Source organism: Schistocerca cancellata, chromosome 8 (genome assembly GCF_023864275.1).
Source record: "Schistocerca cancellata isolate TAMUIC-IGC-003103 chromosome 8, iqSchCanc2.1, whole genome shotgun sequence".
Lineage (NCBI taxonomy): Eukaryota > Metazoa > Arthropoda > Insecta > Orthoptera > Acrididae > Schistocerca > Schistocerca cancellata.
Genome location: NC_064633.1, coordinates 425,423,447 through 425,445,326, shown reverse-complemented (window position 1 = coordinate 425,445,326; position 21,880 = coordinate 425,423,447). Strand labels below are relative to the sequence as shown.

General features: G+C 41.5%; 1 protein-coding gene across 1 annotated transcript in view; it reads left to right on the top strand.

The window, feature by feature from the left end:
- The window catches only part of LOC126094885 (protein transport protein Sec61 subunit alpha-like), a 68,207-nt gene that overhangs the window by 29,081 nt on the left and 17,246 nt on the right, over positions 1 to 21,880 (top strand). The window contains exon 2 of the mRNA XM_049909521.1: positions 2,638 to 2,920. Within this exon, the coding sequence (XP_049765478.1) occupies positions 2,638 to 2,920 (283 nt within the window). The remainder of the gene's footprint in view (positions 1 to 2,637; positions 2,921 to 21,880) is intronic.

The window sequence follows — 21,880 nt, the reverse complement described above, 5'->3', positions numbered from 1 at the left end:
CTTGCATGAGCTTCTTGGAAGTGTCTGGAATGGCGTGTACAACTGTCTTTAGAGCTGCGAAACAACTTCTGCTAGCACTCGAATTTCCCCAGTAGATAACACCGTATTATAGAGATTTTGTTTCACTAAAGTTGAAATTTTTTTGTTTTCTTTGATGTGGAACTTGAAAGAATTTTTATGCAGTAACCTGGCACTGTTGTTGGGCCCGTCTCAGACCCTTCTGGATAAAAAAAAAAAAAAAAAAAACTTAGGAGAATTTATATTTTCCAAGTTTCCGGTGAATAACTCTACAGGGGCAGCTAACGGATTCTAAATTATTTACTGTGTTTGGATTTGTAGTAACTGTTTTATGCGCTACTCAGTGGACGTCCAGTTGCGATATTGGCGTGAAAATCCCAGCCTTCGTCGCCGATGGATAGCACTTAGCATGGGTGCATGAACCAGGCGTTGCTGCAGAGGCCCTTACGCAGTAACATTCAATGAACGGTCGTTCAGGAGGCACTGTTGTTGGCAGTCCCTTGGTTCATCTGGGTGGTCAGTTGCTCAACAGTTGCACATCTGTTCATCCATACACGTCTCCACAGCCATCTTTCATCCCTGTCATCTATGGCCCGTGGTGCACCACAGTTGCCTTGGCACCAGTTTCGGATAGCGACATTTTGCTGTGCATGGTATGATTCAACCATGGCAGCAAGCGAACAGTTTACAATCTTTGCCCTTTCAGAAATGCTTTCACCCTTGGCCTGAAAGCCAAGAACATGCCCTTTAGGACGTCAGGTAAATCGCTCCGTTTTTGCATTACGACAACGACTCCATATTTTCCGTATCTCCCCCTCCCCTCCCCCTACCGACAGGCTTTATGTATCCTCAAGTGCTAGTGCTGCCATCTGCCATCTGTGAGTGGTTATTGCTCATTTACGTTGAACATGATCGTTGGTCACGTTAATGTGACTGGACTGAGTATATTCTTTTAAAATGATTTCGTAATTTTCATGGCTTTGAAATAATTCCTGACAGAATTTAGTCTCCTGTTCGTGTATCTAAGGACTGTTGTGAAGCCGATTCTCAATAGGGGGATGGAATATGGTTAAATATTTTACATATGGATGGTAGTGGAAGCAGACGAGGAAATCGAAAATTCAGAAGGAGGCTGAAGTATGTTAAGATTACTTTTGGTAGGAATCAGTGAAATGAAAATTAAAGTATTGGTGAGGAAATCACAGTATTTGTGAGAACTAAGCGAAGATGATGAAACTGAAAAATCAAAACATACACGTTCATGCTACAATGGATGTGAGGTATGTTTAATCGTGATAAGAAGTGAGAAAAATATTCTCGCCATTACAAGGGAATTGTTGCCAATGGTGGGTTTTTATCCTTTGATTGCCAGTGGTTTCTGCTTGAAACCGCCATTCTATAAATTTTTTTAAGTACCGGCGTCTTTCGCATGAAATCACCGACGCTATTGGAAACCAGAGACTTCTAGTGCTATACTGAGGTACTTGTATGAATGTAGTGCATTGTCGCAGTCACAGCATTCAAGGCAACAATCTGCGCGGAGAATGTACTATGTGATTATTGGAGATCGTGAGAGGCGTTTGGAATTCATTGACAGTGACATATAAAGTTATTATAACGTAAACTTGATTTTTGTACTGCTGTTGTTATGAGAGGTTTTAACTTGAAACCACTGGAGCAGTACGTACTTTTGATATAAATTTATTAAATTTTAGATCCATTTTTGCTTATTATTTAGGACTATAATTTGTTTTAGGCATTGTGAGTTCACGGAAGTTTCGAGGTGTGGGATTGTGTCTAGGAAAAACGTGAAATTACTTTCAAACATCTCATGAGAAGATGGATGGTTCAAAACCGAATGTCCCAGTGGTTCCAAAGTAAAATCACCACTTTGAAACAAACTATATTTTTTTTTTACTTTTTGTCATTTTCTTCTTGTATTCGTTACTTACTATGACGATAAAAGGTCAATTTTTTGAAAAAAATTGAAAATTAATTTTTTAAAAATATTGCTAGAACTCAAAAGGTTAAAGGACGGAATGAAATTATAGGGAATTCCGAACTCATGATTGTATTACGGCTGGCAACCAACATATTTCCTGTACTTTTCATATTAACGCTGCACAGTTATATAGCACGATTTATGTATTAGAAATTTGCAAGTGAAAAGACAGTTGATGATATCGTCTCCCGTGTTATCAAAGAAATTTTCTTATATTTGTTAAACTTTCCTTTCACTTAACCAAAAATGTCTGTGGGAAGGCACCATAGACATTCAAATGCGAAACCTTGATCGAAGTTCCACAAGCAGACTTATGTATGTCGGTTTATTTGAAGGAAGGCTTCATAAACAGTAAAATGGGAAACATTGGTTCAAATCCCAGTAGTAAACTTGTATGTACAGTGGAAATACTCAGAGATTCTCCATCTTCATCTTGGGAATAATGTACCAGTAAACAGAGTTAGGCATGAGATGAAGAGTGGTCTGATTTCAAATTTAGAGACGTACATTGTGTGTCAAACCTTTTACCACTGATAGTGGCACACGAAAATTCTGTTGTTTTTCTTGCTTGCTTTTTGGTTGTAAATAAAAACTTTTTTTTTCTTTTTTTTTTGCAGGGCTTCCGTGTTAATCTCCCAATTAAATCGGCTCGCTTCCGCGGACAATATAGCACGTACCCCATTAAACTGTTCTACACGTCCAACATGCCAATCATGCTGCAGTCGGCGCTGGTGTCCAACGTCTATTTCATATCCCAAATGCTCGCTTCCAAGTTTGGCGGAAGCCTTTTTGTCGACATTCTGGGAGTCTGGGAAGAAGTAGAGCCGACCCGGTCCAGCCCAGTAGCTGGCCTGTGCTACTACTTATCGCCGCCAGAAACGTACGAACACGTTCTACAAGGTATGATCACCAAGTGTGAAAAATACAGTTCGTTCTTGTTATTTATATTTTCAAGTTTTACATCACAGAACTTGCTATTATTGCCTTTTAGTTTTGGAGGAAAATTAATAACTGGTAACGACAAATGTACGCAATACACTGAATAGATTCAGAAAAGCTACAATCCATGTATAACAAAGACATGGACAGAATTGTCTAACATGCATCATTAAAGCTGTGATATGGTTGCATACATTCACAATATTAAATTCCCACCTTTTATTAAAATTTATGTGATACATAAACAGAATGTTTTAGAAAGTATTTTTCTTTATACCTTACGAACTCATAAGTGAAAAGAATATTTACTATTTTTGCGGAGTTGTGAACAAAATGAACATAATTTGTTTAGTTATTTTTTAAAGAGATAGAGCAACGAGCTATATTTATTTAAATGGGGCATTAATTTTTCTATTATTTAGCTGATATACATAAACCAATAGTGTGCAAATCAGTTTAAATCAAATTTCTATCAATTTCTGTTAGGAAACTAGAAATGTTCTAAGTTTCAGAGGTGGATGAAAAGTGCTGTACATAATTATCTACTTTCGGATGGATGTTCTGATGCAGGAATGTTCATTTAAGTGAGTTGTTCAACTAGTGCCTATTTTTCTGAATGCACAACTCAAGAGTGCCTTCTAAATGACCTCTGGATAAGATGTTAAATTGCTTGTGCGATGGAATGACAAGCTTCCTTGATGTGCAAGCCATGTTCGGTTACTTTGTAGAACGTATTCTTACACTGCTGTATGCAAGGCAGGGTATGAATGCATAAACGAGTTTGGTTTGCCATGGATGTTGATATGGAATAAACATGTTGTTCACATCTAACTAATACGTTGGCATGTTGCTCATGCTCGGCAAATGCCACACAATGCCAATGAAGCAGCTATATCTTATGGCGTAAAATATCCGGATCGACAAACTTCACTATTAAGTTCTTATGTGCTGAACAACAACTTCGAGAAGCAAATAGTTTCAAAAATTGCGGTGGTAATAAATGAAGACCAGCAAGAAGCGAGAATATGGAAGTACCCGTTTTAGCTGCAGTACACCATATTCTGCATGTTATATTATGAAAAGCTGCTGCAGTCACTGGTGTCAGCGTTACATCTGTGTGGTAAATAGGGCATGGCACAACTTCCACCCATACCACCTGTTACTGGCACAGGAGCTGCGTCGAGATTATTTCAGTGGGAGAGTTAGTTGCTGCGAATGGGCAATGAATGATTTCACTCTGGAGGTGGGTAATTTATGTTGACTGTCAGAAGATGTGAAAAGAGATGAAATCGTTGGCCCACGATTATCCATAGCTATTTGGAGAGGTGAGATGTATAGAGCTTCTATCGTTGACAGTTAAGTTGCTCTCCTTGAGAATGTTGGTCTAGACCAGCGGCAGCCAAGAATTCGGCTCATGAGCAGTGCCCTAGCTTGCTCTCAGCGTGGCTGTGCACTTACCCACCGCCACACCATTCTGTCTGAGCGTGAGAAGGGGACATGCGAGAAACTGCGAAAGCGCTGCATTTACAATGCCAGAAAAAAATTAGTATACCCTTTTAGACGCTGCAGTTCACGCAAGATTTATTGCTAGAACAGTGCATATACAGTACATGAAATGATTATATCTACAGATCAATAACAAAAGCGGTTCTGAGGTACCAGGTATCGGCCCAAGCTGTAACGCCCACATTTGTATGTGGTCATCCACATTTGTATGTGGTCCCGGCGCGCAAGTCGCCCAAAGTGGCGTCGACTGGTATACGACTTGCACTTGGCGGCCGAACTTCCCCGCATGGGGCCTCTTGGCCAACTATGTCATCCACTCATTTACATTTTTTTTGTACGTGGTGTAGCCTCCATGAGCGCAATGCAAGCGCTGATTGTGGCATACAGTTGATCGTACAGATGGTGCATACTGTGCTGGGATGCGGTATGTCATGCCTAATCGACTTGATAACGAAGTTATGTAAGAGTTGTTGGGCGATGATTCGCATGAGTCACTTATCATCCCAACACACTCCTCACGTACTCGACAGGAGAGAAGTCCAGAAGAAATTGTACTGGCCAGCGAAGTTCCTGCATGTCTTGCATCACGTTGAGTTTCATGGACAATGTGTGGGCGAGCATTATCCTGTTGGAACAATACATCACATATTGCCCTTTAAACTCACATGAATATCGTCTGTCGATTATTCTAATTTTTTTCATCCTTCATTTTCAACTGTCTTTAAATTATTTTTGCAGGGAATGTTGTTTAATAGCAGATTTGCAGTACACATCGATTACGTGACTGTATAATAGATATTGAGAATTCTCATCTCTATCTTTTGTTATTCCCATTCATTTTTAAAAGCTTGTGACAATAGATTGCTACCGAGCGAGGTGGCGCAGTGGTTAGCACACTGGACTCGCATTCGGGAGGACGACGGTTCAATCCCGCGTCCGGCCATCCTGATTTATGTTTTCCGTAACTTCCCTAAATCGCTCCAGACAAATGCCGGCATGGTTCCTTTGGAAAGGCACGGCCGACTTCCTTCCCCGTCCTTCCCTAAACCGATGAGACCGATGACCTCGCAGTTTGGTCTCTTCCCCCAAAACAACCCAACCCAATAGATTGCTAGACTGCCGCTTCTTGAGCAGACAGCCACTGGATCTGTGAACGTCCATCAAACAGCGAAGAGTAAACAGTGCTGATACCACGATTCTGCTCAACTGCAGGGAGACGAGCCGACCGAAAAATGCCGTACCGAAGTACTAAATAAAAAGTGGCGCTGTACTGGCTACTTCCATGAATTACCAAACAAAGACAATCATCAAACAAAGACAAACATCACTCCGCATGCGATCCGCATGTTGGGCTCTCTTGCAGCTTGGCACGCTGCGGCCAGCTCTGGTCTAGACAGTAGCGACTAAATATGGATGCAGCACATTGGTGACCTAGACCATTCTGCATGTGTTGTGCAAGAATCGAACAATGGATTTACTGTAAGATGATCAGGATGTCGTGATCCTCAGAAGCACCCCACACATGTGCCCAAGTTAACACTAACAGATTTCTTTTTGTCAAGGTATCTAAGGAATTGGGTTTTTGTCACCGAATTCACACCCTAGGCGATGAGGAAGATTACAACTCGTCCACAGGTCGTTTAGAGTGCACATTAAGTTATCCATTCAGAAAATTGGGCAGTAATTTGAACACCTTAACTAATTGAACATTCCTTCAGCAGGACATCCACCTGAACATAGCCACCTATCTACAGCATGATGCATTCACTCCTCAGACATTGAATATTTCTAACTCCCTAACCAAAATTTATAGGAATTTGATTTGAACTGGTTTGTACACATTTGGTTTAAATACATGATAGAGAAAATAATGTTCAGTTAAAAATATTAGAACCCATTGCTCTAAGTCTCTGGAAAATAATTAAATAAATTACATCCACAGTTTCACAGAAAGGGTAACGTTCTTATGTTTACCTTTCTAAATAAATTTCTTATTTTGTAGGTTACGTAGAAAAACGCAACCGAGCTTATTACAAATGAAATAACCAATAAAAGTAAAAACCCACGTAGCGTGACCTCAAGGTGAAATTTTCACAACAGTCTGCGTGGTACAAGGGCAAACGTAACGTGCCACTAATTCACCACAAACTGTCTGTTGCCATCCTACACCGAATTCCACCAGCCATAGGATTTCACAAGGAAACATCGTTTACGATTCGCATTCTTGCTACATAGCTCAATCCCAGTGCTGTGCCACCAGATTCATCGCAACATTTATATGTGGCCACGATCACTAGCAACGTGAGTCTATTGACTAAGTGGCCCTTCTCACTACTGATCGTGGCATCTTATTCGATTTCGCTACAGGGTATTAGTCATGACATGGCTAACGACTGTGCCGTTACAGAGACTAACAGAGTTTAAATTTTGTGTGTAAGTATTATATTACCTGTTCGATAACAAGTAAGAGTCACATATTGTATTTTACATCTCTCTTTGTGTTATCAAGACTTGCCCCCAGCTTCTAGTTGTAGTAGAGTGACTATACACGTGAGGTTGTCATTGGAGATACGCAAATGTGTTTCATTTCGCGGTTTTTCAGAATTCCACTAACTTTGCATCTTCAGAGATGTCCCTTCACTGCAATGGAAGCAATTCGTTGTGGCCTCGACCAGAAGTGAGAGATATAGCGCTGTAATGGTGATATATTAGCACTGAAAGACCTGAGTCGAAACAAGGCCCCCGGAGTAGACAACATTCCAATGGAACTACTGACGGTCTTGGGAGAGCCAGTCCTGACAAAACTCTACCATCTGGTGAGCAAGATGTATGAAACAGGCGAAATACCCTCAGACTTCAAGAAGAATATAATAATTCCAATCCCAAAGAAAGCAGGTGTTGACAGATATGAAAATTACCGAACTATCAGTTTAATAAGTCACAGCTGCAAAATACTAACGCGAATTCTTTACAGACGAATTGAAAAACTAGTAGAAGCCGACCACGGGGAAGATCAGTTTGGATTCCGTAGAAATGTTGGAACACGCGAGGCAATACTGACCCTACGACTTATCTTAGAAGCTAGATTAAGGAAGGGCAAACCTACGTTACTAGCATTTGTAGACTTAGAGAAAGCTTTTGACAATGTTGACTGGAATACTCTCTTTCAAATTCTGAAGGTGGCAGGGGTTAAATACAGGGAGCGAAAGGCCATTTACAATTTGTACAGAAATCAGATGGCAGTTATAAGAGTCGAGGGACATGAAAGGGAAGCAGTGGTTGGGAAGGGAGTGAGACAGGGCTGTAGTCTCTCCCCGATGGTATTCAATCTGTATATTGAGCAAGCAGTGAAGGAAACAAAAGAAAAATTCGGAGTAGGTATTAAAATCCATGGAGAAGAAATTAAAACTTTGATGTTCGCCGATGACATTGTAATTCTGTCAGAGACAGCAAAGGACTTGGAAGAGCAGGTGAATGGAATGGACTGTGTCTTGAAAGGAGGATATAAGATGAACATCAACAAAAGCAAAACGAGGATAATGGAATGTAGTCGAATTAAGTCGAGTGATGCTGAGGGAATTAAATTAGGAAATGTGACACTTAAAGTAGTGAAGGAGTTTTGCTATTTGGGGAGCAAAATAACTGATGATGGTCGAAGTAGAGAGGATATAAAATGTAGACTGGCAATGGCAAGGAAAACGTTTCTGAAGAAGAGAAATTTGTTAACATCGAGTATAGATTTAAGTATCAGGAAGTCATTTCTGAAAGTATTTGTATGGAGTGTAGCCGTGTATGGAATTGAAACGTGGACAATAAATAGTTTGGACAAGAAGAGAATAGAAGCTTTCGAAATGTGGTGCTACAGAAGAATGCTGAAGATCAGATGGGTAGATCAGGTAACTAATGAGGAAGTATTGAATAGGATTGGGGAGAAGAGAAGTTTGTGGCACAACTTGACCAGAAGAAGGGATCGATTGTTAGGACATGTTCTGAGGCATCAAGGAATCACCAACTTAGTATTGGAGGGCAGCGCGGAGGGTAAAAATCGTAGAGGGAGACCAAGAGATGAATACACTAAACAGATTCTGAAGGATGTAGGTTGCAGTAGGTACTGGGAGATGAAGAAGCTTGCACATGATAGAGTAGCATGGAGAGCTGCATCAAACCAGTCTCAGGACTGAAGACCACAACAACAACAACAGCATGGTGATATTTGCAGAAAATCCTTAGCTATTTCGTTTGCAGTAAAGAGAAAACAGTTTAACTTTTTAAGGGATGACATTTAATGATTGCTGTAGTTTTTTGCATCACAGTTCACTGTGTTACACTTAATATGGCGTACAGTATTAGTTATCAGTACCATTCAGCAATTGTGAGAGGTTCATTTCATTACTTCCAGCACAAATACCCGACAGCCCTATTGAATGGCCCCCATCTATACTGCCATAAACAATATTTTAATGATATTTGTTAACAATTGATGGGAGCCACCACTGACATTACTTTTCATTGTAGTTCCCCGCTACTAGACTGACACCAGACCTGATCTTTGAGCTCTTGCTGACACAAGGAAGTCTCTGCATCACTTGTTTCAGCTAATAGCAGCCACAAAAATTTTGTTTTATTATATATACTGGGGCCAACCTCAGCCAGCCCCTAGGTTCTGATGTGGGTGGCACTGTGATGCCAGCCCACATTGCCCAGGTGCCATGTTGTACACGAAGAAATTGTTGTTGTTGTGGTCTTCAGTCCTGAGACTGGTTTGATGCAGCTCTCCATGCTACTCTATCCTGTGCAAGCTTCTTCATCTCCCAGCTCTTACTGCAACCTACATCTTTCTGAATCTGCTTAGTGTATTCATCTCTTGGTCTCCCTCTACGATTTTTTACCCCCACGCTGCACTCCAATGCTAAATTTGTGATCCCTTGATGCCTCAGAACATGTCCTACCAACCGATCCCTTCTTCTTGTCAAGTTGTGCCACAAATTTCTCTTCTCCCCAGTTCTGTTCAATACCTCCTCATTAGTTATGTGATCTACCCATCTAATCTTCGGCATTCTTCTGTAGCATCACATTTCGAAAGCTTCTATTCTCTTCTTGTCGAATCTATTTATCGTCCACGTTTCACTTCCATACGTGGCTACACACCATACAAATACTTTCATTTGAATCTATACTCGATGTTAACAAATTTCTCTTCTTCAGAAACGCTTTCCTTGCCATTGCTAGTCTACATTTTATATCCTTTCTACTTCGACCATTGGCAGTTATTTTACTCCCCAAATAGCAAAACTCCTTTACTAGTTTAAGTGTCTCATTTCCTACTCTAATTCCCTCAGTATCACCCGACTTAATTCGACTAGATTCCATTATCCTCGTTTTGCTTTTGTTGATGTTCATCTTATTCCTCCTTTCAGGACACTCCATTCCGTTCAACTGCTCTTCCAAGTCCTTTGCTGTCTCTGACAGAATTACAATGTCATCGGTGAACCTCAAAGTTTTTATTTCTTCTCCATGGATTTTAATTCCTACTACGAATTTTTCTTTTGTGTCCTTTACTGCTTACAAAGAAATTAATACTGGAGATTGTTTAAACACTCAGACACTAATAAAGCAGTTATGATGGCAAATTAAAAAATTGTTGCAAGGCAATATGTGGCATGGGTTGGTACTGAAGGGAATCCAGCTGGCTGACTGAAGTGAGAGAGAGACTTGCTTGTCTGACTTAAATTTCCTGGGGTGGAACGTGGTATCGAAGCATGACGAGGAGAATAATCGTCTCATAAAATGCAGCTAACTGTTAAATTTTGTTCAGAAATTCAATTGTAGAAATGACTTCCCTAGCGACGGTACTTCCACACTATTAGCCAAGTCCTGCTGCAGGGGCAACAAGATTTAGGCACGAGAGCTGTGCCCTGGCACAAGTGTGATAGCACCGAGTCTCGCTGCGCACTTCCCCCACCGCCACACCTCGCCGTCTGAGAGCTTGGGGGGGGGGGGGGGGGAGAACGGTGATTTGGCGCTGCAGACAACTTGATTTCACATTTCTCAACCTCATTGATTATAAACAAAACAAATTTTCGGTATTATTTAATTCCTTTGTCGCGCTGAAGACATAATATAATTTTTATCTGGTACAAACTGTTGACATTCCTAGAGATGCCGACAGTTTCACAGATTTTCGCACTCAGTTTGCCACGTAATCGTGACTTATTTAGTTTCATAATCGAAAAAGGTCTTTCACACAAGTATGTCGATCGAAATGGGAACTCTACTTGACGTTCTGGGCAGTTTTAACGTAAAAGGATTTGCCATTGAAATGAGAATTGCCTTGCAGGTCAATCGGTTACATTTGCATATGCATAGCAGCGCTTTCAACTAAAACGGCAAACGGACTCCAAAACAGCTAGAAAACAAATGTAAGATAAAGTGTCCTCAAAACGCGTAGGAAACTATCCTTGTAATTCTTTCAAGGGCACAGTGAAATCTTCATACCTTGCCTTTTCGTTAATGGCCGTGAGAATAGAGAACTGGAATGTGTTTGTCAGATTGTGGCCCTTCTATAACGTGATTTTCCTTTTAAATGCGTTCCCATCAAACGAGAAAGAAGTTTTTTCTCACCTTACATTGTCTTACTGGGCAGTGTGCAGTCAAGTCCGTTTAAAATGGGAGGTCTGCAATCCATTATGGATGTTCTAATTTTCGTTCCTGCACTCCCTCTTCCTTCATAAACTCTACATAGCTAGCTTTAAATCGAAAAATCGTTCCAGACTTGCCCCTTGACTTAACAAACGTACCTTGCAGTAATATATGAAGTCCACATGTTGTTCGTTCATTTCCGTCGAAAATTGCTGCAACTGACAGTGGAATAATGTGTGCGACTTCAGAAATTTTAATATTCTTCACGTGCTGCATGCCTGGTAATTTAGCACGAAGTTCTCCTTGATGTTCGGAACAAAGGAGCACGTCTGTCGATCTTCGAAATATTTTGTCTTTCATTGTTAACTAAATCTTTAAATTCTTTCTGCCTAGTGTTGTAAGATCGCTTCACAGCAAATTTGCAGCACCCGTCACTTATGCGAATGCGTAACAGATTCTGAGAATACTAGTCATTGTCTTCTGTCATTCACATTTATATTTAAAGGTTTACGACGGTAGATCATTAGACGGCCTCGTTTTGTGTAGACATTCAATGGACCTGTGGGCGTTCATCATACAACGAACAAATAACGCCGACACGACGATTCTGCCGAACTGAAGAGAGTTGTGCCAATCGAAAGATGCAACACCGCAATACTAAATGAAATGTCGCACTGTCTGCTTAATGAAATACACGCAGCTCTCCCTGCAGCTATTTAAAATCTATCCAGAGGCTCCAGCCCATAACTGCGGCTGTTTTCTTTCGCTACTGCTTCGAGTGTCTAACTCTGTTACTCATTACTTACTGCTTTTCTGACCTCTACTGCCTCTGGACGCTTTTCCCCTTCGTCCCCATTTACCCGTGACATGACATAATGTCGAACGAAGCCTCTTCCTACATGATCCCGAACTACTTCCAAGCCCTTCATTGGCTTGTCATGACATAGTGAATTCCCCACCACGAACCCTCTGTCTCTCCCTCTCTTTCTCTCTCTGGCAGGTGCCACACACTGTCTCATTTCTTACTCCCTTATTGTCTAAAGCCCGTGCTTCATTAACTCTGTCACATCACTTATGTCTTTAGCACCTAAAAACCTCGTCACATTGGTTCCATCACCTTTATAGTCTAAGGATTATTTCATTAATTCAGTTGCCTTATTCCTCCATTTATAGTCCAAGAGCCTTCCCTCATTAATTCTGGACCATAACTTATTTCATAGACTTTATCGTGCTCCTTGACCTGATCATAAGGCCCTTTGTGGCAGCTGCCGCCATGCGCAACTCTGTCTTTACTTAATTTTCAGTTATTGTTTCCTGGATGTGACTTTTCGTTGTGGACACTACAAAATTACTGTGACTTTCCCCATAATATGTGTGTAGGCTGGACATACCATCCTCGATCAGTGCACTATTAATGTTGATTCGGCCATGGTCCCATTTTCAGAATTTTCTCACGTCACTTTTGCTTGCTGCTGCACGACACTTTTTCTTGCTGCTGCGACAATCTAAACGTGGATGCTGTGTTAACTTTTTGCCACATAACAGTGTGTACGAATAGGGACCCGATACTGAACAAAAAGAATCGATACTTATGAGTATCATTGCACGACAAATATCGTTCTAATAAAAATAACGAGAGAAAAATTGATGTGTCGATAGTTATCTTTGATAATAAGATTATCTCAGTTGCTCGCAGTTCGCTCCAACCTCTCCATTTCTGTTTTTAAAATCTGTCTCTAATAGGGTGAGATAATCGATGTTCACAAGTTTTAAATAGCATAATACAAGAGTTAATTCAAGCATTGTTTTTGTTTTCATTGCAGGTTATATGTTTGAAAATCTGGAACTTGATATATGAAATTACAGAATAGCTTATTAACATCCAAAAGTAATTAAAATGGTCAAAAACGAATTTCAAAAATTCTCCTGTGCACAGCTTTAAAAAGTATGAAACAAGACTTCCTCATTGAGGTGTTCTTCAGGACTGCTCTCTACATAACAAATTCATTCGGAACAGATCGATATTTTAGCAGCTGTAGACGAGGACACACGCAAATGCTTTTCCAGTTTTTCGAAAGTATTCTACAATGTGCCCGTTTTCGGCAGAAGGGATTAGTAACCAACACTCAGGAAACAACCCATAGCTCCCAAATTTATAGCAGTACAGTAAAGGAGTTTTGCTATTTGGGGAGCAATATAAATGATGATTGTCGAAGTAGAAAGGATATATAATGTAGACGGGCAATGGCAAGGAAAGCGTTTCTGAAGAAGAGGAATTCGTTAATAGCGATTATAGATTTAAGTGTCAGGAAGTCGTTTCTGAAAGTATTTGTATGGAGTGTAGCCATGTATGGAAGTGAAACATGGACGATAAATAGTTTGTACAAGAAGATAATAGAAGCTTTCGAAATGTGGTGCTACAAAATAATGCAGAAGATTATATGGGTAGATCACATAACTAATCAGGAGATATTGAATAGAATTGGGGAGGAGTTAGTGGCACAACTTGACTAGAAGGAGGGATCGGTTAGTAGGACATGTTCTGAGGCATCAAGGGATCACCAATTTAGTATTGGAGTGCAGCGTGGAGGGTAAAAATCGTAGAGGGAGACCAAGAGATGAATACACTAAACAGATTCAGAAGGATGTAGGTTGCAGTAAGTACTGGAAGATGAAGAAGCTTGCACAGTATAGAGTAGCATGGAGAGCTGCATCAAACCAGTCTCAGGACTGAAGACCACAACAACAACAACAGCATGGTGATATTTGCAGAAAATCCTTAGCTATTTCGTTTGCAGTAAAGAGAAAACAGTTTAACTTTTTAAGGGATGACATTTAATGATTGCTGTAGTTTTTTGCATCACAGTTCACTGTGTTACACTTAATATGGCGTACAGTATTAGTTATCAGTACCATTCAGCAATTGTGAGAGGTTCATTTCATTACTTCCAGCACAAATACCCGACAGCCCTATTGAATGGCCCCCATCTATACTGCCATAAACAATATTTTAATGATATTTGTTAACAATTGATGGGAGCCACCACTGACATTACTTTTCATTGTAGTTCCCCGCTACTAGACTGACACCAGACCTGATCTTTGAGCTCTTGCTGACACAAGGAAGTCTCTGCATCACTTGTTTCAGCTAATAGCAGCCACAAAAATTTTGTTTTATTATATATACTGGGGCCAACCTCAGCCAGCCCCTAGGTTCTGATGTGGGTGGCACTGTGATGCCAGCCCACATTGCCCAGGTGCCATGTTGTACACGAAGAAATTGTTGTTGTTGTGGTCTTCAGTCCTGAGACTGGTTTGATGCAGCTCTCCATGCTACTCTATCCTGTGCAAGCTTCTTCATCTCCCAGCTCTTACTGCAACCTACATCTTTCTGAATCTGCTTAGTGTATTCATCTCTTGGTCTCCCTCTACGATTTTTTACCCCCACGCTGCACTCCAATGCTAAATTTGTGATCCCTTGATGCCTCAGAACATGTCCTACCAACCGATCCCTTCTTCTTGTCAAGTTGTGCCACAAATTTCTCTTCTCCCCAGTTCTGTTCAATACCTCCTCATTAGTTATGTGATCTACCCATCTAATCTTCGGCATTCTTCTGTAGCATCACATTTCGAAAGCTTCTATTCTCTTCTTGTCGAATCTATTTATCGTCCACGTTTCACTTCCATACGTGGCTACACACCATACAAATACTTTCATTTGAATCTATACTCGATGTTAACAAATTTCTCTTCTTCAGAAACGCTTTCCTTGCCATTGCTAGTCTACATTTTATATCCTTTCTACTTCGACCATTGGCAGTTATTTTACTCCCCAAATAGCAAAACTCCTTTACTAGTTTAAGTGTCTCATTTCCTACTCTAATTCCCTCAGTATCACCCGACTTAATTCGACTAGATTCCATTATCCTCGTTTTGCTTTTGTTGATGTTCATCTTATTCCTCCTTTCAGGACACTCCATTCCGTTCAACTGCTCTTCCAAGTCCTTTGCTGTCTCTGACAGAATTACAATGTCATCGGTGAACCTCAAAGTTTTTATTTCTTCTCCATGGATTTTAATTCCTACTACGAATTTTTCTTTTGTGTCCTTTACTGCTTACAAAGAAATTAATACTGGAGATTGTTTAAACACTCAGACACTAATAAAGCAGTTATGATGGCAAATTAAAAAATTGTTGCAAGGCAATATGTGGCATGGGTTGGTACTGAAGGGAATCCAGCTGGCTGACTGAAGTGAGAGAGAGACTTGCTTGTCTGACTTAAATTTCCTGGGGTGGAACGTGGTATCGAAGCATGACGAGGAGAATAATCGTCTCATAAAATGCAGCTAACTGTTAAATTTTGTTCAGAAATTCAATTGTAGAAATGACTTCCCTAGCGACGGTACTTCCACACTATTAGCCAAGTCCTGCTGCAGGGGCAACAAGATTTAGGCACGAGAGCTGTGCCCTGGCACAAGTGTGATAGCACCGAGTCTCGCTGCGCACTTCCCCCACCGCCACACCTCGCCGTCTGAGAGCTTGGGGGGGGGGGGGAGAACGGTGATTTGGCGCTGCAGACAACTTGATTTCACATTTCTCAACCTCATTGATTATAAACAAAACAAATTTTCGGTATTATTTAATTCCTTTGTCGCGCTGAAGACATAATATAATTTTTATCTGGTACAAACTGTTGACATACCTAGAGATGCCGACAGTTTCACAGATTTTCGCACTCAGTTTGCCACGTAATCGTGACTTATTTAGTTTCATAATCGAAAAAGGTCTTTCACACAAGTATGTCGATCGAAATGGGAACTCTACTTGACGTTCTGGGCAGTTTTAACGTAAAAGGATTTGCCATTGAAATGAGAATTGCCTTGCAGGTCAATCGGTTACATTTGCATATGCATAGCAGCGCTTTCAACTAAAACGGCAAACGGACTCCAAAACAGCTAGAAAACAAATGTAAGATAAAGTGTCCTCAAAACGCGTAGGAAACTATCCTTGTAATTCTTTCAAGGGCACAGTGAAATCTTCATACCTTGCCTTTTCGTTAATGGCCGTGAGAATAGAGAACTGGAATGTGTTTGTCAGATTGTGGCCCTTCTATAACGTGATTTTCCTTTTAAATGCGTTCCCATCAAACGAGAAAGAAGTTTTTTCTCACCTTACATTGTCTTACTGGGCAGTGTGCAGTCAAGTCCGTTTAAAATGGGAGGTCTGCAATCCATTATGGATGTTCTAATTTTCGTTCCTGCACTCCCTCTTCCTTCATAAACTCTACATAGCTAGCTTTAAATCGAAAAATCGTTCCAGACTTGCCCCTTGACTTAACAAACGTACCTTGCAGTAATATATGAAGTCCACATGTTGTTCGTTCATTTCCGTCGAAAATTGCTGCAACTGACAGTGGAATAATGTGTGCGACTTCAGAAATTTTAATATTCTTCACGTGCTGCATGCCTGGTAATTTAGCACGAAGTTCTCCTTGATGTTCGGAACAAAGGAGCACGTCTGTCGATCTTCGAAATATTTTGTCTTTCATTGTTAACTAAATCTTTAAATTCTTTCTGCCTAGTGTTGTAAGATCGCTTCACAGCAAATTTGCAGCACCCGTCACTTATGCGAATGCGTAACAGATTCTGAGAATACTAGTCATTGTCTTCTGTCATTCACATTTATATTTAAAGGTTTACGACGGTAGATCATTAGACGGCCTCGTTTTGTGTAGACATTCAATGGACCTGTGGGCGTTCATCATACAACGAACAAATAATAGAAGCTTTCGAAATGTGGTGCTACAAAATAATGCAGAAGATTATATGGGTAGATCACATAACTAATCAGGAGATATTGAATAGAATTGGGGAGGAGTTAGTGGCACAACTTGACTAGAAGGAGGGATCGGTTAGTAGGACATGTTCTGAGGCATCAAGGGATCACCAATTTAGTATTGGAGTGCAGCGTGGAGGGTAAAAATCGTAGAGGGAGACCAAGAGATGAATACACTAAACAGATTCAGAAGGATGTAGGTTGCAGTAAGTACTGGAAGATGAAGAAGCTTGCACAGTATAGAGTAGCATGGAGAGCTGCATCAAACCAGTCTCAGGAGATATTGAATAGAATTGGGGAGGAGTTAGTGGCACAACTTGACTAGAAGGAGGGATCGGTTAGTAGGACATGTTCTGAGGCATCAAGGGATCACCAATTTAGTATTGGAGTGCAGCTTGGAGGGTAAAAATCGTAGAGGGAGACCAAGAGATGAATACACTAAACAGATTCAGAAGGATGTAGGTTGCAGTAAGTACTGGAAGATGAAGAAGCTTGCACAGTATAGAGTAGCATGGAGAGCTGCATCAAACCAGTCTCAGGACTGAAGACCACAACAACAACAACAACAACAACAACAATACAATCTAAGATAAAAAAAAGCCACGCACCGCGAAGGAATTATCCGAATGTGACGGAAATAGGTAGATATGATGTAAATGTACTGAAACAAATGTAACAATTTCTGAAAACTTGGATGATTTATTCAAGAGGAAAAACATCACGAATAGAACACGTAACACGTTGGTCCATCACTGACCCTTATGCAAGGAGTTATTTGTGTTGGCCTTCATTGATAGAATTCTTGGGTCACTCCTGAGGGATATTGTGCTGAATTATGTCCCAAATTGTGCGTTAGCTCTTCAGAATCTCGAGATGGCTGAAGCGCCCTGTCCATAATGTCCCAAACTATATCAGCAAGGGAGAAATCTGGCGACCTTGCTGCCCAAGGTAGGGTTGGGTTAACATGAAGACGAAGCAGTAGAAACTCTCAACATGTGTAGGTGGGCATTACTGGCATTATCTTGCTGAAATGTAAGCTCAGGATGGCTTGACATGAAAGGCAACAAGATGGGGCGTATAATATTGTAGACGTACAACTGTGCTGTAAGCGTGGCTCGGATAATAACCAAAGGGGTCCTCCTATGAAAAGAGCTGGCACCCCAGACCATCACTCCTGATTGTCAGGACGTATGGTGGGCGACAGTGAGCTTGGTATCTCACTGCTATCTGGTGCGTCTCCAAACTAGCTCTCGCCGGTCGCTGGGCCCCAGTTCGAAGCCGTGCTTGTCACTGAAGACAATTCTACTGATATCGTTAAGATTCCTGGCCCAAGACGTGTCTGGAGACGCCACGGACAACTGTGGGATACCAACATGACTATTCCCCCTCCCTCTCCCATAAGGCCTGACAACCATGTGTGACAGTCAGGCGCACCATTTCTTTTCATAGCAGGACCACTTTGGCTAACACCCCCGACACAATGATACGTCGTCATATTCTGCGTCCCGTTTTGTTGCCCTCCACGGCAAGCCATCATGAGCTTTCATTTCAGCAAGATAATGCTAGCCGCCACACAGAGTTTCTATTGCCTGCCTTCGCGTTTGCCATCCCTACCTCGACCAGCAAGGTCGCCAGATCTGTCCCCAGCTGAGAACTCCAACCATTTCGGGTTTTTGACGATCAAAAGCGCCAGTTGGACAGAACTTAGCATGATATCTCTCAGTGGGGAACGTCTGATTTACACTGGACGAACCTGCTGTTTTGTATGCTCAAGATATCCAGTTACTTCAAATAAATAGGCTAACACGGTCTTACCAGCAGATCTCCGGTCTTCCCCATGTGATCACCGAAAGTTAATAATTATTACAAATGTTTTCAGGAGATCGACTGACAATTTTCGTCGCACCGAGACTTCAGAAATGGCGTCACTGCCTTATGGAATTTAAGTTAAGCTCAATTTAATCAGGATAGAACAGTATTGAACTGTGTGAATGTGATAAGCGTGCTTTGTGAATAAAAATTCCCTTAACATACGGGCCGGCCGGAGTGGCCGAGCGGTTAAAGGCGCTACAGTCTGGAACCGCACGACCGCTACGGTCGCAGGTTCGAATCCTGCCTCGGGCATGGATGTGTGTGATGTCCTTAGGTTAGTTAGGTTTAAGTAGTTCTAAGTTCTAGGGGACTTATGACCACAGCAGTTGTGTCCCATGGTGCTCAGAGCCATTTGAACCATTTGGACCTTAACATACGCATGGTTTTACTATCCTGATCAGTGAAGCTAAATCAGGCCGGTGTGAGAGAGGTTTTTAAATTTTAGATCCCACAAAAAAAATATTAAATTTGGCTTCTGTCCGTGTCCAAATGTTAGTGGGAAACCAGTGAAGAATCATGGAGCTGCTTCTCTGTCCTAACCTTTCCCATCTTTGCGGGATGGGTGCGTTATTTCGGATGTGGTGATGTCAGTGGTAAAGAGTGTGCCACCATTTCCGCCCGGGACAGAATTCGTGTTCCCTATTCGTTTGCGTCTAGTTTTATTTCACATTGAAGTGTGAGAACGTTTCAGAAGTGGTTACCTGATAGTTATCAGAAGTGGGGTGTGGGCACGGGCCGGTAAGTGTCTAGGACGTGGGAAACCGCCTAAAAAACCGTATCCAGGCTGGGCGGCTCACCCGGCCCTCGTCGTTAATCTGTCGGGCGCATTCGATACGGAACCGGCGCGTCTTCCTCTGTCCCGGGAACTGGCGTTTAACGTGCTCGGGTATCCTGGCGGGTCTGAAGAATCATCGGTGATGTGATTACGCGCAGGTCAGTTGTGATTTCGGCTATCAAATCATCCCCAACGTTTTCGGCCTTCATGAAGTCAGTGCGGGACAGATGCCAAGAAAGGCAAAGTTGCTTTAAGAAGTCGCCGATTTTCTGTGGGTGACCAGGCGTGAGAAGTGGTTATAAATGTTTGCGAAACCAAGCAAAACTATTCTTATTGGTGGAGTAAGGAAGCTTCAAATGCCCGAAATACAGTTGGGAGTGAGACATGCACTTTTAATCTAAAAATCACGCAGAAACGACGTGATACAGCGAGCAATCGAGAGATGCATGTTGGTAATTACTAGGAGAGACGGGAAAATTGGATAAATGAATCAAGAAACAAACTGTGCTAAAGAGGTAATTACGACAGTAATGAAAAAGAAGGTTTCCTTTATTCCCAGACGAACTGGAAGTCCACTCCCAGATATTCTCAACTGGGGGTCTCGTTGCCCCACATATTTGGCTGAAAAGAACATAGTTCTAACAGCCTGCGATGCTTTTAAGAATCTAATACATAAAAATGAATTTTTGTGTTTCGGCTTCTTTGTGTTTCTATACTATTCATCTGATTACAGTGAAAGTTTAGTGAATTGTGCGCACACTCGTGAAGGTTTTCTGTGGCATTAAGAACCATCTACCTGCCACCCATAGGGTGGGAGTGAAAAATGGGAGGAGGGTGATGTAAAACATTATCTCAGGAACTGTTTCTGGAGCTGTTTCTATCTAATTGTGTATATACAAAGATTGTGGGGGTAATGTACCACAATAAGCCCTAGGGTTGGTACTGAAAAGACGCGACATGTAAAAATATTCCTTAACGACTAGTATTAGTATCAAATCCATACATTTCGTGGTCACTAGACTTATTATTGACAACACCATGACGTTTCACGTATAGAACTGAGGGGGGGGGGGGGGCGGTGGCTCGCAAAGACAGTGACATGTCAGTGTATCACTTTAACACGCAACAGAATTACACCAAAACTAGCACTTTGCTAGCTGAAAAAATTTACTGTGACAGTAAGACATCACCAGCACTCGCATGGCCGAGGGTTTTGGGTGAAAAGGGACATAAAAGCATAACTCAGGATCGCCTGGAGGAATTTCAAGCAAATTTAGTATGAACATAACTCTTTATTAGTATTATTATTTATGTAAAAATACTGTGGGGGTAATATACCCCTATCACCTCTAGGGACGGGGGTGAGGATACGAGGCCTTGACATGTAAAAATATTCGACAATGACCCATATTAATATGGAATCCACAGTTTTCGCTGTCGCTACGCTCACTGGATATGTCGCTCCTGGGGGGAGGGGGGGGGGATGTAGGGAGAGTGACATATCAGCATAACTGCAATACCTGAAGCAATTTATACCAAACTTGGGGCACGTATCACTTGATACCTGGATAAAATTACTGTGACAATGAGGCGCCGCTAGCACCTGTGGCTGAGGGTGTGGGGTGAAAGGATACTGAGGCACTGCAGTGCTGCAATTCATGCCATGCACGGCTAGTAGGGAATTGTTATGGCCCAACATTAGGCTCGATGTGGGACAGTTGGTGCCCAATTAGAATGTGAATAATAAGTTTATTGGAAGGAGCATAATTTCAGTGTTCTTCTTTGGAGCTTAAATACAACAACACAAGAAGTACTTTTCAGTGAAGTCTTTGTCTTGAAGTGAGTGAGAGCCGGTAAGTCTGGTGGACTGAATGACAATCACTAAAGTTTCAGTTAACATCCTACATGGTGCACGAATTATCTCTGATTGCATGAGCACTATGACATGCCATAATACCAAAATCCTGGAGGTCTGCTGTGGTAGAAGCCAAGTCTTGGTGTAACGTGACGACGACTGCTGACAGCTCCACGTAACATCAGAGGAGAACGTCTGAAGTCGGTAGGCTGGCTGGCAAACACATCGACAAACGATGTCATGGTCGTTTTACCGGCTTATAAGCTTTTAATTCGTTATTTGTCAAGTCTGTTCAAAACATTGACTCATTCGGTATCTATGTTCTTGCCAGCAAGACAGTTAGGTCCCTAGAGAAGTATAGCTTTTCTTTGCATTCTCATAGATACTGCCATGCAGAGAGTGTTTCTTACTACATTTTATCGTACTCTTAAGACGAGCA